This window comes from Galeopterus variegatus, unplaced genomic scaffold, assembly GCF_000696425.1.
Source record: "Galeopterus variegatus unplaced genomic scaffold, G_variegatus-3.0.2 Scaffold4536, whole genome shotgun sequence".
Classification (NCBI taxonomy): Eukaryota; Metazoa; Chordata; class Mammalia; order Dermoptera; family Cynocephalidae; genus Galeopterus; species Galeopterus variegatus.
In genome coordinates this window covers 79,030-103,425 of record NW_007730647.1, presented here as the reverse complement: position 1 = coordinate 103,425, position 24,396 = coordinate 79,030, and the positions used below count along the sequence as shown (strand labels likewise).

Below are 24,396 nucleotides of genomic sequence, written 5' to 3'. Positions count from 1 at the left end.
CTGTAGACCCAGGAAAACAGCAGAGAGGGCCCACAACTGGAGCAAAGACACACAGCTGGCACCTGGATGTTCAGGGTGGAGATGTGGCGCTCCAGGTTCTGCTTGGCTTCCATCTCCTCGTCCAGCTGATCTTGCAAACTGTTCCGTTCCTCCTCCAGCTGGCGCAGCTTGGTGGACACGTTGAGCTTCTGCCGGGTTTCTTCTTGAAGCAGCTCCTGTGAGAAGGACACACGGAGATCCCAGGGACCCACCCCGAGGAGGGTCTCACCCCAGGGCTTGAAGTTACCCTGTATGATGTGGCAGGGTACGTACCTGGGTGTCCTGGAGCTGGGATCCAAGGGACGCCACATCCTTGGCTAGTTTGATGGCCTTCCCTTCTGCCTCGTTGAGCATCCCTGTGACACTCTCCACTTCATTCTGAGGGTGCCGAGAGACTGGTTAGTTGAAACCTCTAGAACAGGCTCCTCATGAAGAGGATCCCTTTCACTCAGAACACTGCATACACCCTCATGGGATAGGACTTGTGGTGTGCACTGATTGAGAAAATACTCATGAGGTATTGGACTCTGATTATAATAACTCTATGGCCCCCAAGGGAAGTCCGTCACCTGCAAGCTGGGATCCCTGGCCCTGAACTCTGTGGTTCTAAGAACTTGTTAGAGCCCCCACTGTATTGACTGAGCCCTGATCCCACTAAATGGATCCTGGATCCCTGCCAAGGTTGGCAAAGATGAAGCAGCAGCTCTGCAAGTCCACATGCTGAGAGATCCTTGGTCTGGTCCTCTCCCCGGAGCTGGAGAGGTGAATGCAGGATGGCACTTGAACATCCAAGGGGTCCTGTCCTCACCCCCTTCCCCCTTTTCACCCCTACTCTTTGCCCTTTCCCTGACTGCCTTGGCCAAAACCAAAGATGCAGACCCTAAAAGTAAAAAGCCTTCTAGTGCATTCTCTGCCTTTTACTCCAGCCCTTGATGTCTTGAGACATCAGCTCTCATCCATCTCTTATTTACAATGAGGATACAGATAATCTTGACTGTCCCAAGACATTGCCTATATCAGGGTAGTGAAATCCCTGCTCTTAACTGCATGTGGGGTAAAAAGCATACTTAACGCTTCCCCTGCCCCAGGCTGTGAGCTCATTCAATAGTTGTCAAAAACAACTATTTGGCTATATGCCGTGAATAGAAAGGCCAAATGTCTGTTCACAGAGAAATATGACCAAAGATAAACAGAACATGTCATTCGTCAGCTTAAATCCCTGTGATGGCTTTGCATCACTAGGAATAAAGCAACATATGTACAATAGGCCCTCGGAGGCCCTGCATCATCTGGCCACAACCTGCCTCTCTAGTCCGACTCAACCATGTTTTTCCTCCCAACTTGGCACTCCAGCTCTACTGGCCGCCTCTGATTTCTTTAATTTTCCCACTTACCACTGGGCTCTTGCACCTGCTGTTTCCTCTGCCCTGGTAGATTTCTACGTATCCAGCAGATTATACATCTTCTTAGGGGAGCCTTTCCTCGCTCCTCCTCCTCTAGGCCAAGCCCCCTTGTTATTTACACTTGTGACATTATGTGCCCCCCATTTCTGGCGTAATTTTACGTTCATTTGTGTGACTATTACTGTCTTTCCCTCCCACTAGGCTGGAGTTCTGTTGGGGTGGGGACAGCACCTGTCTTATTCCATGCTGTTGTATCTCAGGATTAAGCACAGTGCCTAGCATATGGCAGGTGCTCAAAAATATTTGTTGAATAAGTAGATAAAGGTTTTTGAAGATTAAGTTGAACAGGGTGACCATCTCATCCCCTTGAGGACTGTAACTAGAGGGAACCAACTTGCTTTGCAGCAAGAGAGACTCAGTTAGCTGGGAAGAGAGTCTCCCTTGTGCACCTGCCATGCTGCCTCCTCACCTGCAGCTTGTGGACTTTGTCATTGAGCTCTGCCCGGGCCCGCTCTCCGTCACTGCACTTGGATTGCAGATCCTGCAACTGCACCTCCAGCTTCTTCTTCTTGTGCTCAACCTCCTGCTTGGCCTGGCTCAGGACCCGCAGCTCACCGGCCAGGTCTGCGTTCTCCTTCTCCAGCGTCTGCTTGTTCTTGTCTAGGTTTGCCTTGGCCTGGCCACATAAGCAGAGGGGAGGCTTGACAGTGGTGGCCAGGAGAGGGTTTTCAGGCAAAAAGCTACATTAGCAGTGAATCTTCCTCTCTCCTTTCTACTCCCCCACGTAAGTCCAGGGACCTGTGCTCATTGCCTCAGGAGAGGGACATGCAGGGTTGGGGGCACAGAATCACCAGCAAGGCTTTTTAGATTCCATTTTCCCAAAGCTTGGGGTTTGCACACTGGCACCCATGACCTGCATCCAGCCTGCAGTCATGTCCTGTTTGACCCATCCAGTACTTTTTAAAAAATTAGTTGCCAACCTTTTAATAAATTTCATATAAAAATCTGGATTCCCAGCTTCTCTTTTAAAAAAATCCAATGTTCTATCATGACTATGATGGTGGTTACGCAAATATATATATTTGTCAAAATTCATTGAACTGTATACTTAAAATTGGTGAATTTTATTGCATATTCCTCAATCATTTGGACTTTCGAAAATTCAGAGATCTGGCAACAGGGGTCTTGCCTTCATCTAAGGCAACAATCAGCCAGATCTAAATAGTGGCTTGCTCTGTAGATGGAGTAGTCATATTCCACCTGGCCCCAGTCCCCACCACTCCCTATTGTCCCTCATATGCAGCATCAGATTTACATTGCTATTTCTGTGATAGTTAAAGGAACATTATTTTACCAAACCAGCTCCTATAGGCATGTGAGTTGCCCTAAGAAAAAAAAAGTGTTGGGCAAAGGCAGGAGAGAGGAGGGGGATTCTCCCAGGGTTACAGGGAGGAGTAAGGAAGCAAGAGAGAAATATGTGGATCCCAGGAGCAGAGGAAACAACACTCAGCTTTCCCACAGCCCCCTGGGAGGTGCTGTGCAGCTCAGAAGAGACAACTCAGAAGACATTCCTCTGCCCCAAGCATGACTAAGAGCTAGCGCACCCCACATGGGGACAAGGTACCTCTTAGTGGTAACAGTGCAAGTTGACAAAAAATGACCCTGAGGGACCTTAGAAAACCTGGGCTCCCCAAAACCTTAGCCCAGCCTAAGACCCCAGAACTGTGATGAAACTGCACGTGTGTAAGGGGAACCCGGGTAGAACTGATATTAAAAGTTTCCCCCACAAGCAGATGGAAGCCGGGTTCCAAGTCAGAACTAAAGTTGTTGGAGGTAAAATACAGACACTCCTCTTTTTCCCTGGGCCTGAGCTGGGCAGAGGTTCACAGCCTCTACCTGCTCCATGCAGGTCAGGAACGGACATGTCGTCTGCTGGTGGCATTAACAACTGAGTCTTTTCAAAGAGGTCTGGCTGCTAATGCAGGGCTTAGCTTCCAGCCCCCACTCACAGCTAATGACTATCCTGCTTGAGGATTGTCACTGACCTTGTCTGGGGCCCCACTCTTCCAACCATAAAGTCAAAAGGCATACATAGGCCTCAGTATTGCCTTGATCGCCGGTTGTTTCAGAAGGTGAGAATAGCCTAGTTGGGTTCAAATTGTATAAAAATAACTTTTGAACACAAAAAAGGAAGATCATTGAAAGGGATGTATGTTGTAGCTATAACTAGCAAAATCATATTTATTCCCAACACATGAAGAATTGACAGAATGTTTAAGGTTAGTATTTGGATCCCATTTGACAAAAACGTGACGTGAGTGAGAATCCACTTATTCATTTGGAGGGTGAGGGTGATCCCAGTCTTGCACGGTGTTTTTCAAACCCTCTCCCAAGACCACTCCATCAGGGTCAAGGGTAGGCCTTGAAATTTGCATTTTTACAAGGGCCACAGGTGAAATTAAATGAGTTAGCATTTGTAAAACACTTAGAACAGTGTCTGGCGCATAAATGCTATGTAAGGGATTATTACAATCATTTTAACATCCAGTAAAGTTTGAGATTCCAAGAGAACAGTTGGTGAACCAGTTCTAGAAAGGTGCTCAGGAAACCACCTCTTGGAAGAATGTTCACCTTAACCAGCGATAGAGCCAAACGCAAACTCCAACAATTTTTAGGTAACGCTAACCCATTTAATCTAGCTAAACCAAAATACTGCACTAAAGGGGTGTGGAAAGCTGTAACACTGAGGGTGATATAATTCAGACTTTCAGGGAAGCAACCCGACAAGCTGAAACACCCCTGAGAACAAAGCACAAGGAAATACTCCCAAGGGAGAGAAAAGTACCCACTATAAGGCATTCAGAGTAGTGCTGTTTAACAGCCCCAATCCTATACACCCTGAATAGCCCAACAACAGGAGATGATTAGATCTAGTCGCTCTCAAACTATACCAGAGTGCTGTTTTGCCACTGAAATCAAATGACAGTTTTCCTCCATCTTCAGAGAATTTAAGATGGACAGAATGTTCTCAATTTTAAGTTATCCTCCCAGAAGTTTCCTTCAACCTTTGGTTGTCTCTGAGGGGGAGTGCATTGCAGACCCTACCCTTAGAGGTAGGTCTAGAGCCAGCCTGCTCAGGTGCAAATGGCTGTGTCACTTCCTAGCTGTGTGACCTTGGCTAAGTCTCTGCACCTTTAGCCACTCTGGACCTCAGTTTGTTCGTGTGTAAAATGGGTTGAATAGTAACTATCTCATAGGGTGGCTGTGAAGATTAATTGATATAATGTATGCGAAGCGTTTAATAAACGTGAGCTGCTATGGTTGTCAGCAGAATCTTGTATAACTTGTTATTCATCTTTGTACTGACCCTGACTTGTAGTTACTGAAGCTGCTGACACACTGCTCTTTTATGTTGGTCACAAAAATGCATATCAACGTACCCTCTTGAACTGCTCAAGCTGCTCAGTGAGCTCCTCCACCGCCTGTGCGTGTTTCTGCCTCATCTCCTGGACCTGGGCCTCGTGGGACCGGGTCTCCTCATCCAGGGCCTTCTTCAGCACAGTCACCTCCTGCTCCCTCTTGGCCCTTGACAGGAAGAACACAGTGATGGCAATTGCGTGGAGACAGAGGGTCACCTCAGACAGTGCTGTGCAAAGGAAAGAGCTCTCCCAGGACCCAGAGCTGATGTCCCCATCACTACTGCTCCCTAGCTGTGTGACCTTGGGTCACTCACCTAACCTCTCTGAATTTCCTCAGCTAGAATTTCCTCAGCTAGAATAACCTAGAATTTCCTCAGTTGCAAAATGTGGAGCATTCTACCTGCCCAGAATCTCTCAGGACTGGCAAACAAATACACAAAATAATATTATGGAAAGAATGTGAACTGCAAAATGTTCCTCAAATATTAATATTGACTCATTTATTGAGCACTTACTATATGCCAGGCCCTGAGCTACGTTCTTTCTATCTATCATCTAGTTCCCAGAGTGACCCTAAGAGTCAGGCATATTGTTATTTCTGTTTTGTAGAGGAGGAAACTAAGCCTAAGGGAGGGTAGGCAGCTTACCCACAGTGTCACAACCATAATTTGAAGCCAAACAGTCTGACTTTAAGCCTGTGCTTTCAACCACTGCACTGGGCTTTTCGGTATTGTTGGCCAGGGAGAAAGGGAGCAGAATATTTGCTGGCCCCTAGGTGCGTGTAAAGACGGAGTACAAAACCCAAAGTGTGGGAAATAAACCTCAGGGTTTATTGTTAATAAACCCCCTCAGGGTGTAATGTTAGCACAGCACCTGACACAGGATGCACTCAAAATACATTTGTATGTTCATTGAATGAATAAATGAACTAGTTTCATAAGAGTCAGCATTCATTATCTGGCACATGATCTATTTTTGTCATTGTTTAGTTGAAGTGAATCTTAAATTGAAAGCCAATCTGATGAATATTATTTTAAAAATTTAACACAAAACTTACACCCACACACTTTGAGATTGGCACTTGGAGATTTACTAACACACACACTCATATATATATACACAGAAAAAGACATGAAAGAAAAACCCAAAAATGTTCACTGTGGTGGGACTAAGGGTGATTTTTTTTGGTGTGTACTTTAATATAGTTTTCCAATTTTTCTCTAATTGAGTATGTACTTTTATTGTGACACAAAATAAAGTTTAAAATAATCATGCTTCTATTAGTTAAAGCAAAATGCAACCAGGAATGTAAATGTATAGGGCCTGAGAAATCCTGTGATTCAGGATTTGCTTTGGGTTTGGGCCCTTTTCTACCCTCTCCCGCCAACGGGGAGGGACAGCAGGAGCTGCAGGATCAGCAGGTCCCCCTCTCACCTGAGCTCCTGCTGGGTGGCTGTGCTGTCCAGTGTGTCCTCCAGCTCTGTCTTCAGGGCCTCCAGCTCCTCGCCCAGGTCCCGCTTCTGCTTCTCAGCCTTGTTCCGCGCAGCTCGCTCTGAGTCTAAGTCCTCCTGAAGGTCTGAGATGTGGCCCTCCAGCTCCCGGATCTTCTTCAGGGCGTTGTTCTTCTGAGCAATTTCATCGTCCAGCCTGCCAGGGATGGACCAACAGAATTGAGACTCCTGACCCCCACTCTGTCAGCATGGCCAAAAACCATTTTCTGGGACCAGCCCCTTGTGTTCTGTAGGTAACAAGACACAGAGGATTGCTTCTTGCTGTGTGGGACTGCTTGGAGATTTACTCAGGACGTGTGTGTCAAGGTCTGATATAAAAAACACGTGTGCGTGTGTTTGCGTGTGTGTGTGTGTGTGTGTGTGTGTGAATGCAAAACATTGCTCCCAGACAAGAAAAGTGCCTGGTTCACAGTAGGGACTTAATAGATGCTTCCTGATACTGAACAGTTATTCTTCCCTTGCAATTATTATTATTATTTGGTGGCTGGCCAGTACAGGAATTGAACCCTGGACCTTGGTGTTATCAGCACCATGCTCTAACCAACTGAGTGAACCGGCCAGCCCTGACTATTTGTTCCTTCTTTGCTCAGTGACTGAGTGCCCACTGCATGCAAAGCCCTTGGCCAGGTGCCACTTGGGGGCTCTCGAAACCAGGGCCCCTCGACTGGTGGAGGTGGTGACATGGATCGAGGTGGGATGTGAGACACATTGTTCAAATGGCAGAGCACTTTAGGAGTTGCATGGAAGGAGGGCTCCCTCCTTCTGTGCAATGAAACTGACATCTGGTCTTGACCTTGGTGGATGGAAAAGAGCAGGACGGTGGAAGGCCCAGGGGCCAGGGAGAGGTGAGCACTTTGGTTCTACTGCACTTGTACATGGGCAGCCACAAAAGACAGAAAGCGAGTGGCTGCATTAGGGTGAGACTGCAGAGGTGGGTATGATCCAGGAAGGCCCATGGAGCCCGGTAAGCCAGCAAAGTCTTTTGAGCAGGTTCACACCCCAGAGCGATGTTTTTCATTGATCCCCCTGGTAGTCATGCAGCACAAATTGGAAGAGAAAGAGCTGGGTCAAGGGATCAGTCAGAAAGCTCTGGGGCTCCAATCCCAGCTCTGCCTCTTGAAAGCAATATGACATGCACCTGCTCCTACACCTCCTGGGACCTCAGCTCCCTCCTCATGGGCATGAAGATGACAGCCATGCACCTGGCCAGGTGTCTACAAAGACACCGCCTGAAAAGAGCTTGGCACAGAGTGAATGATCCCAAGTTGCTGCTGCTGCAATATTCCCTGTGTGGGGCCATTCGTGTGAAGCCAGCCAAGAGCCAGGAAAAGGAAAAAAACAGAGGATGGGGGGGAGCAAATTTCGAAGGACTGCAGGTGGGAAGAGAAGGGTGGGCAAATGTAAGGAAGAGATTGGCATTTACAAAAAGGGGGACCTCAGAGGGAGGAGGTTGAGGGAAGAAGGTCATCCTAGCGCTAGATGTGCGGCATTTGAGATGCCAATGGAAATGGCTCTGTGGACAACTGGGAATTCAGAACTGGGGTGCAGACAGGAAAGGCCTGGGCATCCTGGGCAGCAACGGCGTGGGAGTAAGGAGACTGCAAAGAGAGGCTGTGTTTGCAGGGAAGGCAAGAAGATAAGAGAGAGGTCCTGGGGGTGTGAGCAGGGTTGGGGTGTGAGCAGGAGCCTGGCCTGGGAGACGCAGTCCACGCCAAGGGCCTGGGGCCACCTTGACCAAGGCGTGGACGGGCTGGGGCTCACGGGACACATGAACACACAGCAACGCGCCCCACACCAGCCCTGCTACCTGGCCAGGGCCGCCTGCAGCTCCTCTTCCTTCTTGGCCAGTTGCATCTTGAGCTCCGCAATCTGTGCCTGGAGGTCAGCGATCTGCTCGTGGAGGTCGCTGGCCTCACCATCCAGCTTCCGTTTCAGCTTCTCCAGCTCCTGCCGGCTCTTCTCCTCCTTCTTCAGCCGCACTATGACAAAGCCAAAGGGCTCTTCAGGTGGTGGAACCCACCAGAAAGACACCTGGAAGCGAGCCTTTCTGCTCAGACGCTTTACACGGAGGAAATTCACATACACGTGTGCACATGCCCCCAGCGGTAATCAACATGGCTTAGACCATGATCTCATAGAAAGTCAATCCTGACGAAAAGCACCTTTTATTACTAATGTGTATGTTGACTGAGGGTGGTCTGGGGAGCTTGGAATAATCTGCCAATCTCAAATTTGTTCTCTGATATTCCTGCTTTTAAAAATACCCACTCGAAACCTCTTTGGGTAGATGCTTTACCTTCCAGTTCTGAAATCATAGATTCATGCTTGTTTTTCAGCTTGGTAAGATTCTTGGCCTTTTCTTCCTCTTCTGCAAGATTTGTCGTTAAGTCACTGATCCTCTCTTCTAGGAGTTTTCGCTCCTTTTGTAGGAAAGAGAAAGAAAACTCATTAGCTTTTTTCTTTTCTCCAGGATCTGTGTTTTACTTTTAGTAATTTTCATATAAATAGTTGAAAGAAAAACCCACATTATAACCAAATGCAACATAGAGTTTGAGATGGTAAAGTTCCTTAATAATTTCCAAAATCGGCCACTTCTCACCTCATGCGGGTCTGTCCCTCATACTTCATGTTCAGCTTAAGGGGCCCTCTTTCCATTCTTCCCTGCCACAGGGCCTTTGCACAGTGGGCCCACTGACTGGGATGCTCTTCCACTCCCCTCTAAATGCTCCTCACTTTCCACTTAAATGCCACCTCCTCCAGGAAGCCTTCATCCCCTAGCGCTCCACTCTTATAATAAGCTGAACATTTCCTTCAGATCACAATGGCAATTAATGGTTATTCGCTGTCTCAGTAGGATAGAAGCCCCATGAGAGCAGGATCCTCCTTGATCATGCATGCCCTGCACCTCACACAGAGCCTGGCTCACAGTTGGGGTCCAGCTGATATTCAGCTCAAAGAACTAAAGGGAGCCCACCCTCAGTGAGGCTGGTTAGTGACTGCTGACTAGGGCGACCAACTCATCCTGGTTTGCCCAGGGCTTTTCTGCTCTTGGTACTCAAAGTCCCCCATCCTGGAAACCCCTCAGTCCCCGGTGAGCCTGTTTTCAATGCAGAAGCTGGACCCCGCTCACTTTTGACAGTTTGTTGTTCTGATCATCCATGACCAGAATCTCATCCTCCAGTTTCTTGATCTTGGCCTCAGCTGTGACCTTCTCCAGCTGTAGCTTCTGCCTTGCAGCTTCCTCCTCCTCCAGCTGTTCTTCCAGGTCCTTTGTTAGGGAGAGGAAAGAATTACAGACTTGCTGAAAACAAAGTCACTCTCATGGGGATCTGGGGACTAACAAATATGGAGGCTGGGCCTGATGACACTCAGCAGTCAGCAGTCTCCTTCTAAAAGGAGGAAGTAGAAGGCTTGGGTAAGCTACTTGGGTTTGTGGAGCCTCAATCTCCTCATCTGTAAAATGGGGATAGTAGGCATCATGGTGGTTTTAAAATATGTCTGCAAATTCTTTGATACTCTTGCCTTCAAAAGGCGGAGACTAATTCCCCTCCCATGGAGTGTGGCCTGGACTTAAAGACTTGCTTCTAACAAAGAAAATCAGGAGGAAGTGATGGAAGGTAACTTCAGAGATTCGGTTACAAAAGGCCTTACCGCTTCCTCTTCTCCTCTGTTCTGGATCACTCCTTCTGGGGGAAGCCCACCGCCATATTGTGAGGACACTTAAGCAGCCCAGTGGAGAGGCCCACATGGCAAGGAACTGAGGCCTCCAGCCAACAAGCATGTGCATGAGCCACATGGAAGTGGGTCCCCAGCCTCAATCAAACCTTCATATGACAGCAACTCCTGAAACATCCAGACTGTAACCTCATGGGAGACCCTGAGCCAGAACCACCTAGCTAAGCCACTCCAAAATTCCTGACTATGGGAGCTAAATGTTCATTATTCCAAACTGCTAAGTTTGAGGGGTTTTGTTACGTAGCAATAGCTAACTAACACAATTACTCTTCACGTAGCACTGCTATTAGGAAGAGAAGTGTTAGCACATGAAAGTCAGGGTGGGAGAACAGAGTGCACTGTCAAGGAGACGTGTATTCAAATCCCAGCTCTAGCTCTGTGGCCTCAGGCAGATGGCCATCCCTCTCCAAGCCTTTGCCTCTTTGTCTGTCCAGCTGGGACACGCATCACCAGACGCACCTCACAGTGAGGGTCAAGTGATCTGCCACCCCTCGTGGGCAGCCCCTTGTGACACCTTACCAGCATCTGCTGGGCCATCTTCTTCCGTTCAGCCTGCAGCTGTTGGCCCCTGTCTTCCTCCTCCTCCAGGCGAGCCTCCATCTCGTGCAGGATCTCCTCCAACTCCTGCTTCTTGGCCGCCAGCCGGACTCGCATCTCCTCGGCCTCAGCGTACAGCTCCGTCTCTGCCTGCAGCTGCTCCTGCAGCAGGTTCTTCTCCTCGGCCAACTGCACATGAGGGGTGGGGAGGAGGCCAGTGAGGCACACAGGGACACGCATCCTGCCCGCCGCCCAGGGCATGGCCCTCCCTCCATAGCCCCAGCCGTGCTCCAGGTCTGGGCACCTGCGTGTGCTTCTGCTCCAGCTCCTTGAGCTCGCTCTCTGCCTTTAGCTGCCGCTCCCTTGTCTTCTGCAGCTCATCCTCCTTGGCCTGCATCTCCTCCTCCTGCCGTGTCACCTGTAGCAGTGGCTTCACCTGCACACACATGGTCAGCCATCATTCGTTGTTGTGGCAAAGGGGATTCACTCTCGGAATAAATTAGATTGGTGGGTCTAAGCCGAGGACAATCCCCCCCCCAACCTCCACCCAGGGGACATTGGGCAGTGTCTAGAGGCACATTGTTGGTTGTCACAAGCAGGGTGGGGATTGCTACTGGCATCTTGTGGGTACAGGCCAGGGATGTGGCTAAACATTCTAGAATCCACAGGATGGCCCCCACAACACCCAAAATACCAACAGTGGTAAGGTTGGGGAACTCTAAATCAGAACAGAAAAAGATACGAAATGAAAGGAGAAATTCTCCCCTTCCCTGCCTCAGAACCATCCCACGGGAGAACAATGGCCAACAAATTGAGACGTTTTCTTCCAAGGAGAAAATGGAAAAAATCCTTCACGCCCTCCCTCCCCCATCAAAGTCATTATTAGGACTGTTTGCATTTCCTTCAAGTCTTTTCCTCTGCTTAAAAAAATACATTTCAGATCATACTGCCTAGCTTTATTTGCTGCTTTTATTATTTAAAATTTCAAGATATGTATTACCCCACGCCGTTGCATCATTTTTACAACTTTAGATAGCCATTTTTTTCTTTTTGGGGGGAGGGGGGCTGGTATGGGGATCCAAACTTTTTTTTTTTTCCTTTTTGTCTTTTTTCGTGACCGGTAACGGGATTGCAACCTTCAGTGTCACGCCTGTACTGCGACCGGCAACGGGATCGCAACCCTGGGTGTCGCACACGCACCGTGCTCAACCAGTGAGCGGACCGGTCTCTATATGGGATCTGAACCCTTGGTGGGAGCGCCGCAGCACTCCCAAGCACCGCACTCTACCGAGTGCACCACCGGGCCGGCCCAGGGGATCCGAACTTATGACCTTGGTGTCATAAGGCTGCACTCCACACCATCATTTTTAATAGATGAAAAATATTCCATTGATGGGCAAACCATTATTGAGCTAATCAGTCTGCTAGGACTGGACCTTGCAATTTTGCTATTGTAAATAAGGCCATGATGAATGCTCTTAGTTCCTGGTTTTCTTTATTAGAGATGGTTTTCTTAGGACAGTTGATTAAAAGTTGGTTCAATGGGGATGAACATTTCCAAAAAGCAGCTTCCCCCCCACCCATTCTGCACCAGGCTGACTCCTAAGTTCTCGTTCCCAAGCCCTTGCCTGGCACCAGGACTTCCCTGCTATGCACACAAGGACAGTTGATTAAAAGTTGGTTCAATGGGGATGAACATTTCCAAAAAGCAGCTTCCCCCCGACCCATTCTGCACCAGGCTGACTCCTAAGTTCTCGTTCCCAAGCCCTTGCCTGGCACCAGGACTTCCCTGCTATGCACACATGTGCACGTATCACAGTTTGCCAGCATGCATTTGTTTCCGTGATCATCTATTGTCTACTCCCTAGTCAACTAGAATATTCATGAGGCCAGGGACCATGATGTCTGTCACGGCTGTGTCCCTTGCATCGAGCACATGTCTGGCACACAGTAGACACTCAAATAGTGCTCCATGAAAAAGGTTTGTGCCAATTGACACAATCAAGGGCACCTAAGAGGAAGCCCAGCCAATTGCAACATGGCCTTTCTTTGGTACGTTGCAACCAGTGACACTGCAGGAACCAGTTGTGCCCAGCCTCTACCAGCAATAAAGAAGAATGAACTAGAGATACAGGAAACAATCTGCCCAGAGAATCATGCCAAGTGAAAACAGCCAATTCTAAAAGGTGGCATACTAAATGACTCCATTTATATAACATTCTTGAAATGACAAAATTAGAGAAAAAGAGAACAGATCAGAGTTAGTGGCTACAGAGAGAGGTGACTGTGGCTATAAGAGAGCAACATGAGGGTCCTGGGATGATGGAGATGTTCTGTGTGAAGGTCATGGCCTTCTGCAGAATCACCTGCAAGCAAGGTTTGAGTTGGAGCCCTCCGTTCCACACCCACTTTGCACCATCTCCAGTCCCGCGTCTGGAGTGTTGTGTGGCTTCTGAGAAGGGAGGGCCACACACTCACCTTGGTAAACAGCCTCCACCACTGCCAGTTGCGCAGCTTGAGGTAAGCGGCACAGTTCCTCTGGATCACCTTCATGGCTGTCAGCTGCTGCTGCCTCTTGGCAAAGGCCCTGGGGAGAGGGGAGGGGAGAAGGGGGCCATGAGGCCTCGTCCTGTCATGTACAGGTCCCTGTCCTGCAGCATCCTGAACCTGCGCAGGGACATCCCCCATTCTCTCCAGCTCAGATTCTTCCACAAGATCTGGGCATTAGCACTGGTGTATTGCCTGGGTGCAGACCACTCAAATAATCTGAAAACAAGAGCTGTCCTTGGTGGGCAAGGATGCCTGGACTCAGAGCTGTGATCCAAACCCCACCTGGGAAACAAATCCCTGCTCTGTCCTCCCTGCGGGGATCTCTCACACCCCAGTTGTGCCAGCTGAGTTTCTGACAAACTCTTCTTCCCTCACTTGTATTTTAGAAATCTCCAACCTTGACACCGAACCAGCACTCTCTCTGTTTAAGGGCCATTGGGTGTGGAAAAACCACAGAACGGTGAACATAACCCTCTTTTCTCTGCTCAGCTGCCAGCTTGAATGTGGGTGAACTTTTAAGAATATATAAAATTGCCCCCATTATTTTGGAGGTGCGAGGGTTGACAATGGAGAATTTAGTTACGAAACGTAACAAGTTAGTTTGTTAACAAGTTGGTCTGTCGCTGGACCAAGAGCTCCCCGGATCTGGCCTTCACCATCTTGAGTCCACGTGGCAATGAATCAGCTTGACACTATCAGGTCTCTGCAGGTGACGGTGTGAACTATACCCGACAACACACGTTCTGGATGGACAGCTGCTCCACCAGCCCCTGCAGTCCTCCCTGGGGTGTGACTTTCATCAAGGAATTTGAGCCCTCACCCAGCCCTCCAGGCTTCACAAAACAGACGGGGAATCACAACTTCCAATGCCCTGCCTTAGCATCCCATTAGGACATGGGGATGCGGATAGACCCAGACACTCTTCCCTCAGATACTTTATCATATTCTAACATTTCTGAAATGATAATGAGGCACTGTTCTAATCCCTTTCCACGTATCCTCTTATTGGCTCCTCATGAACAACTCCATGAGGTAGGAATGATTACACTCACTTTCCAGTGCAGAGACCTGAGGCTCAGAGTAGAGTGGCCTGCCTGGGGGTTGTCAGCAAATGGGTGGGGAGCTAGAATGAGAACCCAGGTCTGGAATTCCACAGGCCATGGTCTTAATTTCTTCCCTGCCCTGCACTCATACCTAGTACATATATTTAAAATAGATTTATATTATAATTATATATTATATCATATATATTACACATAAAGTGCAAATATATTTCTTTCCCCTCAAGAAAAAGCTGTTTTTCAATCCATGATGCAACTTAAAACAGGGGGCCTTAGAATCAGGGAATCTTAGAATCAGGGAATCAGAACATGAGACCAGAAAGCCTCTGAACATTGGTGTTTCTGTCTGTGTTTGTGGGAACCCATCTTTACTTCCTGGCCAGGTAGCCGCGACACATCGCCTGGAAGGCCATGATGACATCGGTGATCTTCAAGTCCCGTTCCTCCTCCAGGTGGGCCAGGACTCCAGTTCGGAAGAAGATTTTGCTCTGCCCAATCCTGTAGAGGTTGGGGTCAAGTTCCAGGGCTTTGATCTGCAGAAAGAAGGAAGAGAAGAGCTCTTGTTGCCCGTGGTGCCCTCTGGCCCGCAGTGGAGCATGTTTAAGAGGGGTCCCACCGGCAGTGGCTCCAGCAGAACAACAGAGGCTGGGAGGCCGCGGTGGGTCTCTGAGCTCACCATGAGAATGCAGGCCTGCTTCCCGTCCATGAAGCCTTTGGGGATGGCACTGGCTGCCAGGATCTCGTAGCTTGAAACACAACGCAGAAGTCATCAAGCACGTCCCCATCACCCACCCCTCCACCCAGCCCTGTTCACCCAGTGCCACCCCCTGTGCTAGCCCCAGCAGGCTCACCGTTGGCGGAACTCCTGGAAGACAATCCTGTTGGGGAAGCCCTGACGGCAGATTCGGATGCCTTCCAACACCCCATTGCACCGCAGCTGCTCCAGCACCAGAAATGCATCCAGCTTGCCGGACTGCAAAGGCAGAACAGGGCAGTCGGCCACCGGGGCTGAGACCCGGGAGCAGCAAGCCTCACACCTCAGGTCTGGATGACCCACCTTGCCAGGCCACGGGGATGCTAACAGAAGCACCAGGTGAGGGCTCAGCCGAGGGGAAAGGTGCAAGGTGGTGCACTCTCTCTGGTGTTCATCTCCCTTCTCTGCCACTGTGTGTCCCACAATCTCTAGCATCCCCTGGCTAGAAACAGGGGCATCCTCCTCATCCCTCCTCCCTCATTTCCTGTCCATCAGCAGTTCTATAGCTTCTCTCCCAAATATCTTTCAATCCACCCATTTTTCTCCATCACCACTGTCTCTACCATCCACTCGTCCCGATCTTCTCTTGCCTGGACAATGACAGTAAACTGCCTCCTGGTCTTGCTCCTCCAGTCCTGCCTCTCCTCTCCCACTCCTCCTTCACTCTCTAAAATGTAGATCTGATCATAACATACCCCTGCATAAACACCCCCCATGGCATCCTATAGAAAGAAGGCTCTGGTCAGCATGCAAGAAACTCCACGATCTAGCCCCTGCCTACTGTGTACTGCGTCTCTCCCCAATCCCTGCCTCACACCATCACAAGTCAACAATATGAAATGACCTATCCAACGTTTTCTTGCCTAGCCCTTCATTTCTCACCTCCACACTTTTGCTTATCCTGGCCACTCTACCCACCCTCCCCACCCTGCCCCCCACTTTGCCAAGCTGATGACCACTCATTCTTAAAGATCACATCCCCTAAGAAGCTTTCTCTGAGCCCTGAGGCTGGGGTAGGAGCCCTGGCTCTTTGGGGGTTTCCTAATTTACCACATGCCATTGTGGTTATCAGCTTGTGTGCTACGTCTCCCCCTGGGTCTCGCACAACCTCAGCAATACTGACATCGTGGGCTGGATCACTCTGTGTTGTTGGGGGCTGTCCAGAACACTGAAGGGTGTTTAGCAACATCCCTGGTCCCCACCCAACAGATCCCAGTAGCAGTCCCCTCCCAGTTGTGACTACCCAAAATGTCTCCAGACACGAGTGAATGTCCCTTGGAGGACACGATCACCCCCAGCTGAGAACTTTGCACTAGATTATAAGAAACCTATAGGCAAGGACTACAATTTATCTGACACTGTATCCAGAGCACCTGGTACAGGGAGGAACTTGGTAAGTAATTTTTGGAATAATGAATGAACGTGTGGCTTCATGCCCTCTACAGCAAATGTGTGGCTGAGTAGCCTCTGGATACATTCTCCCTACCTCCCTTGACTTCTTTTGCCTCCAGGGATGAGGAATGGGCCCCAAATTCAGATGACCTTCCACCCATGGCAGATGGTGCCCTGGAGGCGGTGGTGGGTGAGGTCAGGCTTCTCCTGCCCCTCAACCTGGTCTTGCCTCAGTGTGTCCCTGGTCCCTGGGGGGGGTCACTCTGACACTCTAGATGTCCTGGGCCAGGAGCCACTGGGCGGGCCTCACCCTCTTCTCGTGGTTGGGGATGATGCAGCGCACAAAGTTGGGCGTGGTGTTGCGCAGTGTGGTCATCAGTTTCCCCAGCTGCTCCTTGTACAGCTGCCCCACCGTGCGGAACATGCCCTTCTTGGTCTTGGAGGCACTGGGCAGCGAGCTCTCCGTCATCTTGGCCATCTGGTCCAGCCCCACGATGCGGTCCACTGTGGGGCACAGGAATGGTGGCATCAGCCTCTGGCCCACCCTGGGCCCCCACCCCTACAACAGGCCAGAGGATCAGACCCAGAGGGTGGCGGGCGAGGGGGAATTCCTGTGCAGTGAAGACTCTCTGGGAGTCCCCAGGTCCCCCAGTGGGACTTCACCTCCAGTAGCAGGTAAGGAGAGGCGTGGGGGGCATATGTTTCTGAGGATTGTCTATCTGAGAAATCCTGAGAGTGCCTGAGTGGCGGAAAGAACAAATTCCCTCTGAGGTTGTCACAGAGACCTGGGAATCAATCCTGCTCTTGCCACTGCCTTGGCCCGGTGCCATTTTGTGCCTCAGTTTCTCCTTCTACAAAATAGAGGTAGTAACAGCATCTATCTCCTAGGGCAGGAATAAGGCATGTAAGGGGTTTGCCTGCCTGCCAACCTCCAATCCTTCATCCACCAGCAAGTGCTTATTGAGAGCCTCCTGTGTGAACAGAACAAAGTCCCTGAGTCCCCAGCTCACATCCTGTGGCCATCTAACGGAAGGAGACAGACAACGATCACATACATAAGTATATAACATTTCGGTGGTGAGGTGTGCTTAGAAAAATAAAGCAGTGTAAAGGGGAGAGAGAGTTCTTTTGCCTTAATTTTGCTCTTAGGGTGTTGTGGTGGTGGTGGTGGTGGTGGGGCTGTCTGATAAGTTAATGTTTGAGTAGTGACCAGAAAGAAATGAGTGAGTCACCACATAGTTATCCAGGTAACAAAAGTTTCAGGCAGAAGCTACAGCAAACACTCTGAGGTAGGAACTTGGCACATTAGTAAGTGCTCAGCAAAGAGTAGGTATTATTATTATTATTATTATTATTATTAAGGGATTCTTTTTCTTTCAGTATAGAATGGGAGACTTCCGCCAGCCCAGCAGCTGCTGTGAGAGCCAAGCCTAACCCTCTGGCCTGAGTCTGCACCATTTCTGCACCTCGTACTCAATTAGGTTCCGTGCAATAATCTCTTTGCTTGTCTGTCTCTCCCACAAGCCTGTGGGCTCCTTGTGGGGAGGGCCTGGCGGGCTTTCTTACAAGTCCCAGGGGTGGGTGGACCCAGGGTGAGATGCTGGTATCCAAGTCCAGGGTTTGGCACATAGCTGGCACTCAATGAACATGGGCACAGCCATCCTGTCCCTGGAGCATTTTCTATCAGGCCTAAAACAAGGAAGGCCAGTCCCATGAGCTGAAATCTGCTGTGGGTGCTGAGGGCCAGCGACAAAAATAGCAAACCCCACCACCCCTAATAATTGCTATAGCACCCCTCACATGGACTTCCTATTTGCTGGTTCTCAAAGGGAACCAGAGTGTGACCGCAGCATCAGTATTGCTGGGACACTTGTTAGAAATGCAAATTCTCAGGCCCCACCCAGACCTACAGAATCAGAACCTGCAGGGGGAGGGCTCAGCGATCGGGGTTTTAACAAGCCCTCCCCGTGACCTGGATGCATGCTCAAGTTTGAGCACCACTGGTCTAATTCAACTCTCCCAATAATTCTAGGAGAGGCAGCAACTATGGCTGTTTTCCAGGTTGTACTAATGATGACAGAGAATTGTAACAAAGTTAAGTGACTTGTCCAAGATCACGCAGCTAGTACGTGGCAGAGGCAAGACTGAAGTCCTTCTGACTCCAGATAGGGACAGACTAACTCACCACGCCTGGTGTGCTGTTTCTTCCTTCCATTGCCTGTGCCCTGACCTCAGGACCTTCTTCCTGGGGTCCAAGGATAGGGTTGAGGGGCCGATTTTCACCATTCAGCAGGTGTTTGAACATTTCAACAAGACGTCACTAGCACAGGCTAACACTGTCCTCTCCCACAACCCCCTGCACAGGGCCTTTCCTCCTGGGGCAGCTGTGGGACTCAGAGGCAGCTGGAAGAGGTAAAGGACGTCGGTGTTCAATCCTCCAGCTCAAAGCAGCCTCCAGAGCAGGGAGGGCCTTACCGTCCTTCCACAGGTCAGCCACAAACTTGTCTGAGGAGGCATTGAGGAGGGAAGTCACGTTGTCATTCAGCGGGTCCATGTTCTTAGTCAGCCAGGCATTTGCGTTATAGTCCACCTGCCAAAGACCACCCCACTGATCAGATGCCCTCTCTTCAGTTAAAAAGGAAAGCCAGGGACTGAGTCTTCCCCTGTTCCCTCCAGGATCTTCCCAGGTTAGAGAGGAAATGACATTTGTGGCTGCCATGATGTTGCTCCACAAAAACCAAGGAAGAGACCAAAAGATCAGTGCTTGAAAGGGCCCTGTGCACAGTAGGGCATCAGCAAATGGCAGCCACTGCAGGGAAGGCCTCATTTCTATTCCACACATTCCCCTGGCAGCCCTCCTTGGGCAGCCCCTTTCTCCTGAGTCCAGCACGATGCCGGGGAGTCATGAAGAGTCAGTGGATTTGATGTGGCAAGTACCCCCCCTACATCCAAAATTCTCCCCTCATCCAGAGAGGGTTTGACAACAATCCTGGTTTTTAAATTAAGTGTGGGGTCCTCTTTCCCACTCCCTGATGGATAATTTTTGTAACTTGGAGATTTCGATATATGGATTTACAGAAAAAGAACAATGAAGGTCTTTAAATTCCTGACTTGAACACTGACAGTGGTCAAAGCCTTAATTTTATTATTGTGACTATGAAATGAAAGGAACTGAAAATTTGGTTCTAGTAGGTTATTACAGGATGTGGGTTGTTATGGTGATGGCTAGGCCTGATCTGAGAGGAGACTGAAAAAAATATTTATAGGGCCGGCCCGGTGGCGCACTGCTATAGTGCGCCTCTTGGGAAGCACAGTGGCGCTCCTGCCGAGGGTTCGGATCCCACATACAGACCGGCCGCTCACTGGTTGAGCGAGGGGCGGGAGCAACACCGAGGGTTGCGATCCCGTTGCCGGTCCCGGTCTGGTACGGGCGCGACACTGAGGGTTGCGATCTGTTGCCGGTCACGAAAAAAGACAAAAAGGAAAAAAAAAATTTATAAAGTAGGGAAAAGGAATGTGTGACTTCTATATGCTTCAAGAAATATATTCTCCCTTGAGTATAGGGTAGGAGTTGGGAAACTTTCATTAAAGGGTCCGGGTAGTAAATATTTTTCACTTGGCAAGTCACACAATCCCTGTCACAACTATTAATTCCTGCCATCATAGTATAAAAGCAGCCATAGACATTATGTAAATAAATGGACATGGCTGTGTTCTAATAAAACTTTATTTACAAAATAGGTTGTGGGCCAGATTTGGCCCCTAGGCTGTACTTTGCCAAACCTGGTATAGGGCATTATCTGTTCCCATGATGCAATGGGGATACTGGGGAGTCAATAAAATACTCTAATTCTACAAGCCAGAGTAAGCTATGCCTTTTCTTTATTATCCAGGATGCTTGGGAGCCACTGGGCAAGGTCCTGTACAATGACAGCCAAGATATGATGATGATGATTACCATGGCAATGATGATAATGACAACAGTGCTGAAGATGACGACTATCATAGATTTCCCCAGCCAGAACAGGCTGGCAGTGGAAAAACCAAAGACCATAATAAGGGACATTTTATTGAACCCAGGAGTGGGTTTATTGGTCACCCCATTCCAGTTGGCCCTTCCTGTTGGGTTTAACTTGTAGCAGAAAGGATTTAGAGTCTGTATAAGAAGGAACAGCCTGGACACCATGGTTGGAATATAGTAGAGAGTCTAAATCTTATCCCTTACAGGTGCTTAGACAAATCATATGTAGGAATTGGTTGTAATTATCAGATGGCTTTGGAATTCCCAGCCAGCCCAAGGGTTCTGCCATTCCTAAATTATTCCTGCTCTGAGCGTCCACTTGGGCTCCCCTGGGACCGAGACAGCTCTGGGACCTGCGGCTGGTACCTTCCCAGCATAATGGATGATGGAGAACTCAGTTTTGTCCTTGAGCTGCTTGGGCTTCTGGAACTTGGGGTGGCTGCCCTGCTCAGTGCAAAGCTTCTCCACGAAGGACTTGTCTGTGGCTTTGGGGAACCAGCACTCCTCATCCAGCAGGGCCAGCACACCTGGAGGGTTGTTCTGTGGAATACAAGGAGGACAGGGTCATAGCCAGGCAGGAGGGCACCTAAGCCTCAAGTTAGATGGACCAGTGTTTACTGGGGATGGAAGGCAGTCATTAACAGAACATAATGCGTGTTGCTGCCCCCTAGTGGGCAACACACATCACAAAGAGTTCGCAATTCCTGAAAACTAAATTTGCTGCTTTTCTTATAAATTCACCTAGGGTTTCTGTTAGTTAAGCACTTTCTTGTGACTAAGACCATCTACATTAAGGTCTCAAGAGCACCACCAAATTTGAACATGCCATTCTCTCTGCCGGAATAGGCTTCAGTTTTCGGACTCAGCCTCAGAGAAGCGTGTTCTGACCATGCTCTGTCCAAAGCAGTCCTCCTTAAATCATTCTCCATGTTGGCCCTATCAGAAGTTTTCGTCACTTTATTTGTTTATGTGGCTTTGTTGTCTATTCCTCCGGGAGGGCAGGGACCATGCCCGTCTCATTCACAGTTAGATCCCCAGCCCCTAAGAGGAAGCCCAGCACATAGGAGAGATGCTCAGTAAATATTCATTCAACAATAATTTATTGTTCACCTACTATGTGCATGGTTTTAGGGGGCTGGTATACATCAGTGAACAGAACAAAGACTGCTGCCTCTGGGAATGAATGAATGGGAGAGAGGGGAATGGGAAGGAAGGAAGGGAGAAATAAAAAATACCTTTGATATTAAAACGTGGCTTAATGGAAATTTTGTTTTAGTTCACAAAGATTCAGTCTGCAGCCTTTTGGGATATGGTGATGGGGGAAGCTGTGCACATGGAGAGAGTGCGGGGTCCACATGTCAGTGTGCAAGCATGACGTGAGCCCTGGCTGCCCGCGCACCCCTCATGCAGGACGGCCCCTCACCGGCCGCTCGATGAGCTCGATGCAGGGCTGCAGGTCCAGCCCAAAGTCGATGAAGTTCCACTCGATGCCTTCACGCTGGTACTCCTCCTGCTCCAGGATGAACATGGTGTGGTTGAAGAGCTGCTGCAGCTTCTCGTTGGTGTAGTTGATGCAGAGCTGCTCAAAGGAGTTCACCTGAGCACAGGACATGGGGGGTCAGTGAGCATTTTGGTATGAAATCTGAGAATGGGGAGCCCAGGAAAGCTCCACCCTGGAGAGAGCCCCATGGCCTGGACATCCTTTCTACAAGAGCCCGTTCTACCAGCTCAGCACCCAGAGACAGCTTAGGCCCCAACAAAGGCTGCCTAGAGTTCACCGGGGCTGGTGAAATTGACCTGCTGCCACCTCCCATGGCCCTCCCACACCTTATTTTAAGGATGCTTATCTCCTCCATCTGCATAACGATCTACAGATGGAATAACCTTGTAGGGCTTGTTACCACCCCCATTTTACAGATGCAAAAACTGAGGCTTGGAGAGGAAATAACTCTGTAGTGAACAACTTTGGGGATATCTGTCAATTTCTTTCTTTCTTTTTCTTTTGTCTTCTTTCGTGACCAGTAATGGGATCGCAACCCTCAGTGTTGCGCCCGCACCGTGCTCAACCAATGAGCGGACCGGTCTCTATATGGGATCCGAACCCTCGGTGGGAGCGCCGCCGCGCTCCCAAGCGCCGCACTCTACAGAGTGCACCACCGGGCCTGCCCGATATCTGTCAATTTCAAGACTCACTTTTTGTGGGAACTTTCTTCCAACCCATGGGGATGGAATCTAGTATTCGTGTCTATACTACAAGATCTTGAAAACAGTGCTTGGCTCAGAGGTAACCATGTGGCCCAACTCAGGTGGGTAGGAGACAATGAGACTCAATTCTAAGATTCTGGTTGGAACTGTTGGAAAAGAGATGTGCTTTTTTCTGCCAGGGTTGCTGAGAGGCAGTCTGGAGCTGTGGCAGCCATCCTGTCACCATGATGGGAGAGCTCTCTTGAGAATGGAGCCAATGTGCAGGAAGGCAAAGAGTGGTGGCAGGAGATCAGGTCCTGCCTGTTGGATCCAGTTGTACCTATGACCTTCTCAGCTTCACAACCAGAACATTCTCTGTTGGATTTCTATCTCTTATACCCTCAAGGGTCTAACCTTTACTAGACATCTTCCCACCCTATAATAGCCATCTGCATGCCCTTCTCAAAGTAATAATTTCTCCAAGGGGAAGTCTCATCCCAGAGGATCAAGACCCTGGCTCTTATGATCCCACCAAACTTACCTCAAAGATCTCAAATCCAGCGATATCCAGGATCCCCAGGAAAGAAGCCCCTTGCCGATGGGTCTTGTCCAGGGCTTTGTTAACACGAGTGAGAATCCAGCGGAAAAGGCGCTCATAGGTGGCCTTGGCCAAAGCCTCTATGGCAAAGTCAGCCTGTGAGGGGTGGTAAGGGGAACACGGTTATTCCCAATGGGCTGCGTTTTCACACGAGCCAGGGTAGTAGTTCAGATTTTTATTCTCGCCCTATCCATCTATAATAAGTCCTTAAAAAAATAAACAAATGAACAAAGGAAATTATATAATCTCTACAACCAGAAGGAAATTAGCAGTAAGAGATAGAGTGGTCAGACCTAGGGAATGACTGTTTAGATCATTAAACCCTTCCTGTCAGAGGGACTGCAGAACATGTTCTGTCCTGGGGGTCATTTAGAGGTAGTCAGTCGTGCCTCCAGAAAAGGTACACAGTCATGTCCACAGATAAGTCTCTTAGGTCAGACCTCGTATCTACAACTGAGATCAAGATAAGGTCACAAGTGAGGGACTCTGCTGCTCTTGTTTAGCAGTGTGTCCTCAAAATCTGACATGGGACTTCGAATATTTTAGTGTTGGACAGATAAGGGATAAAGAAATGTATGGATAGGATGGGTGGATAGGTGGATGAGTGGGTAGGTGGATGAGTGGGTAGGTGGATGGGTGAATAGCTAGGTGAGTGGAGGGGTGGGTGGGTGGACGAGTGGGTAGGTGGGTGAGTGAATAGCTAGGTGAGTGGATGGGTGGGTGAGTGGGTGAGTGGGTAGGTAGGTGGGTGAATAGCTAGGTGAGTGGATGGGTGGATGGGTGGGTGGATGGGCGAGTGGATGGGCAAGTGGATGGGCAAGTGGATGGGTGGATGGATGAGTGGGTAGGTGGGTGGGTGAATAGCTAGGTGAGTGGATAGGTGGATGGGTGGGTGAGTGGGTAGGTGGGTGGGTGAATAGCTAGGTGACTGGATGGGTGGATGGGTGGGTGGATAAGAGGGTAGGTGAGTGGGTGAATAGGTAGGTGGGTGAATGGGTAGGTAGATGGGTGGATGGGTGCATGGATGAGTGGGTAGGTGGATGAGTGGGTAGGCGGGTGGGTGAACAGGTAGGTAGGTAGGTAGGTGGATGGGTGGGTGTGTGGGTGGGTGGATGGGTGGATGGGTGGGTGGATGGATGAGTGGGTAGGTGGATGAGTGGGTAGGCGGGTGGGTGAACAGGTAGGTAGGTAG

General features: G+C 49.4%; 1 protein-coding gene across 3 annotated transcripts in view; it reads right to left on the bottom strand.

Moving 5' to 3' along the window:
• Positions 1 to 24,396, bottom strand: part of MYH11 (myosin, heavy chain 11, smooth muscle) — a 111,919-nt gene that overhangs the window by 14,314 nt on the left and 73,209 nt on the right. For all 3 annotated transcript variants that reach the window (XM_008587771.1, XM_008587769.1, XM_008587770.1), the window contains 16 exons: positions 18,877 to 18,991; positions 16,712 to 16,905; positions 15,107 to 15,228; positions 14,932 to 15,001; positions 14,628 to 14,788; positions 13,123 to 13,231; positions 10,949 to 11,080; positions 10,627 to 10,833; positions 9,503 to 9,640; positions 8,669 to 8,792; positions 8,180 to 8,351; positions 6,296 to 6,508; positions 4,883 to 5,027; positions 1,912 to 2,118; positions 313 to 417; positions 63 to 215 (listed from right to left, as the gene is read on the bottom strand). In XM_008587771.1, the coding sequence (XP_008585993.1) occupies positions 63 to 215; positions 313 to 417; positions 1,912 to 2,118; positions 4,883 to 5,027; positions 6,296 to 6,508; positions 8,180 to 8,351; positions 8,669 to 8,792; positions 9,503 to 9,640; positions 10,627 to 10,833; positions 10,949 to 11,080; positions 13,123 to 13,231; positions 14,628 to 14,788; positions 14,932 to 15,001; positions 15,107 to 15,228; positions 16,712 to 16,905; positions 18,877 to 18,991 (2,367 nt within the window). The remainder of the gene's footprint in view (positions 1 to 62; positions 216 to 312; positions 418 to 1,911; positions 2,119 to 4,882; positions 5,028 to 6,295; positions 6,509 to 8,179; positions 8,352 to 8,668; positions 8,793 to 9,502; positions 9,641 to 10,626; positions 10,834 to 10,948; positions 11,081 to 13,122; positions 13,232 to 14,627; positions 14,789 to 14,931; positions 15,002 to 15,106; positions 15,229 to 16,711; positions 16,906 to 18,876; positions 18,992 to 24,396) is intronic.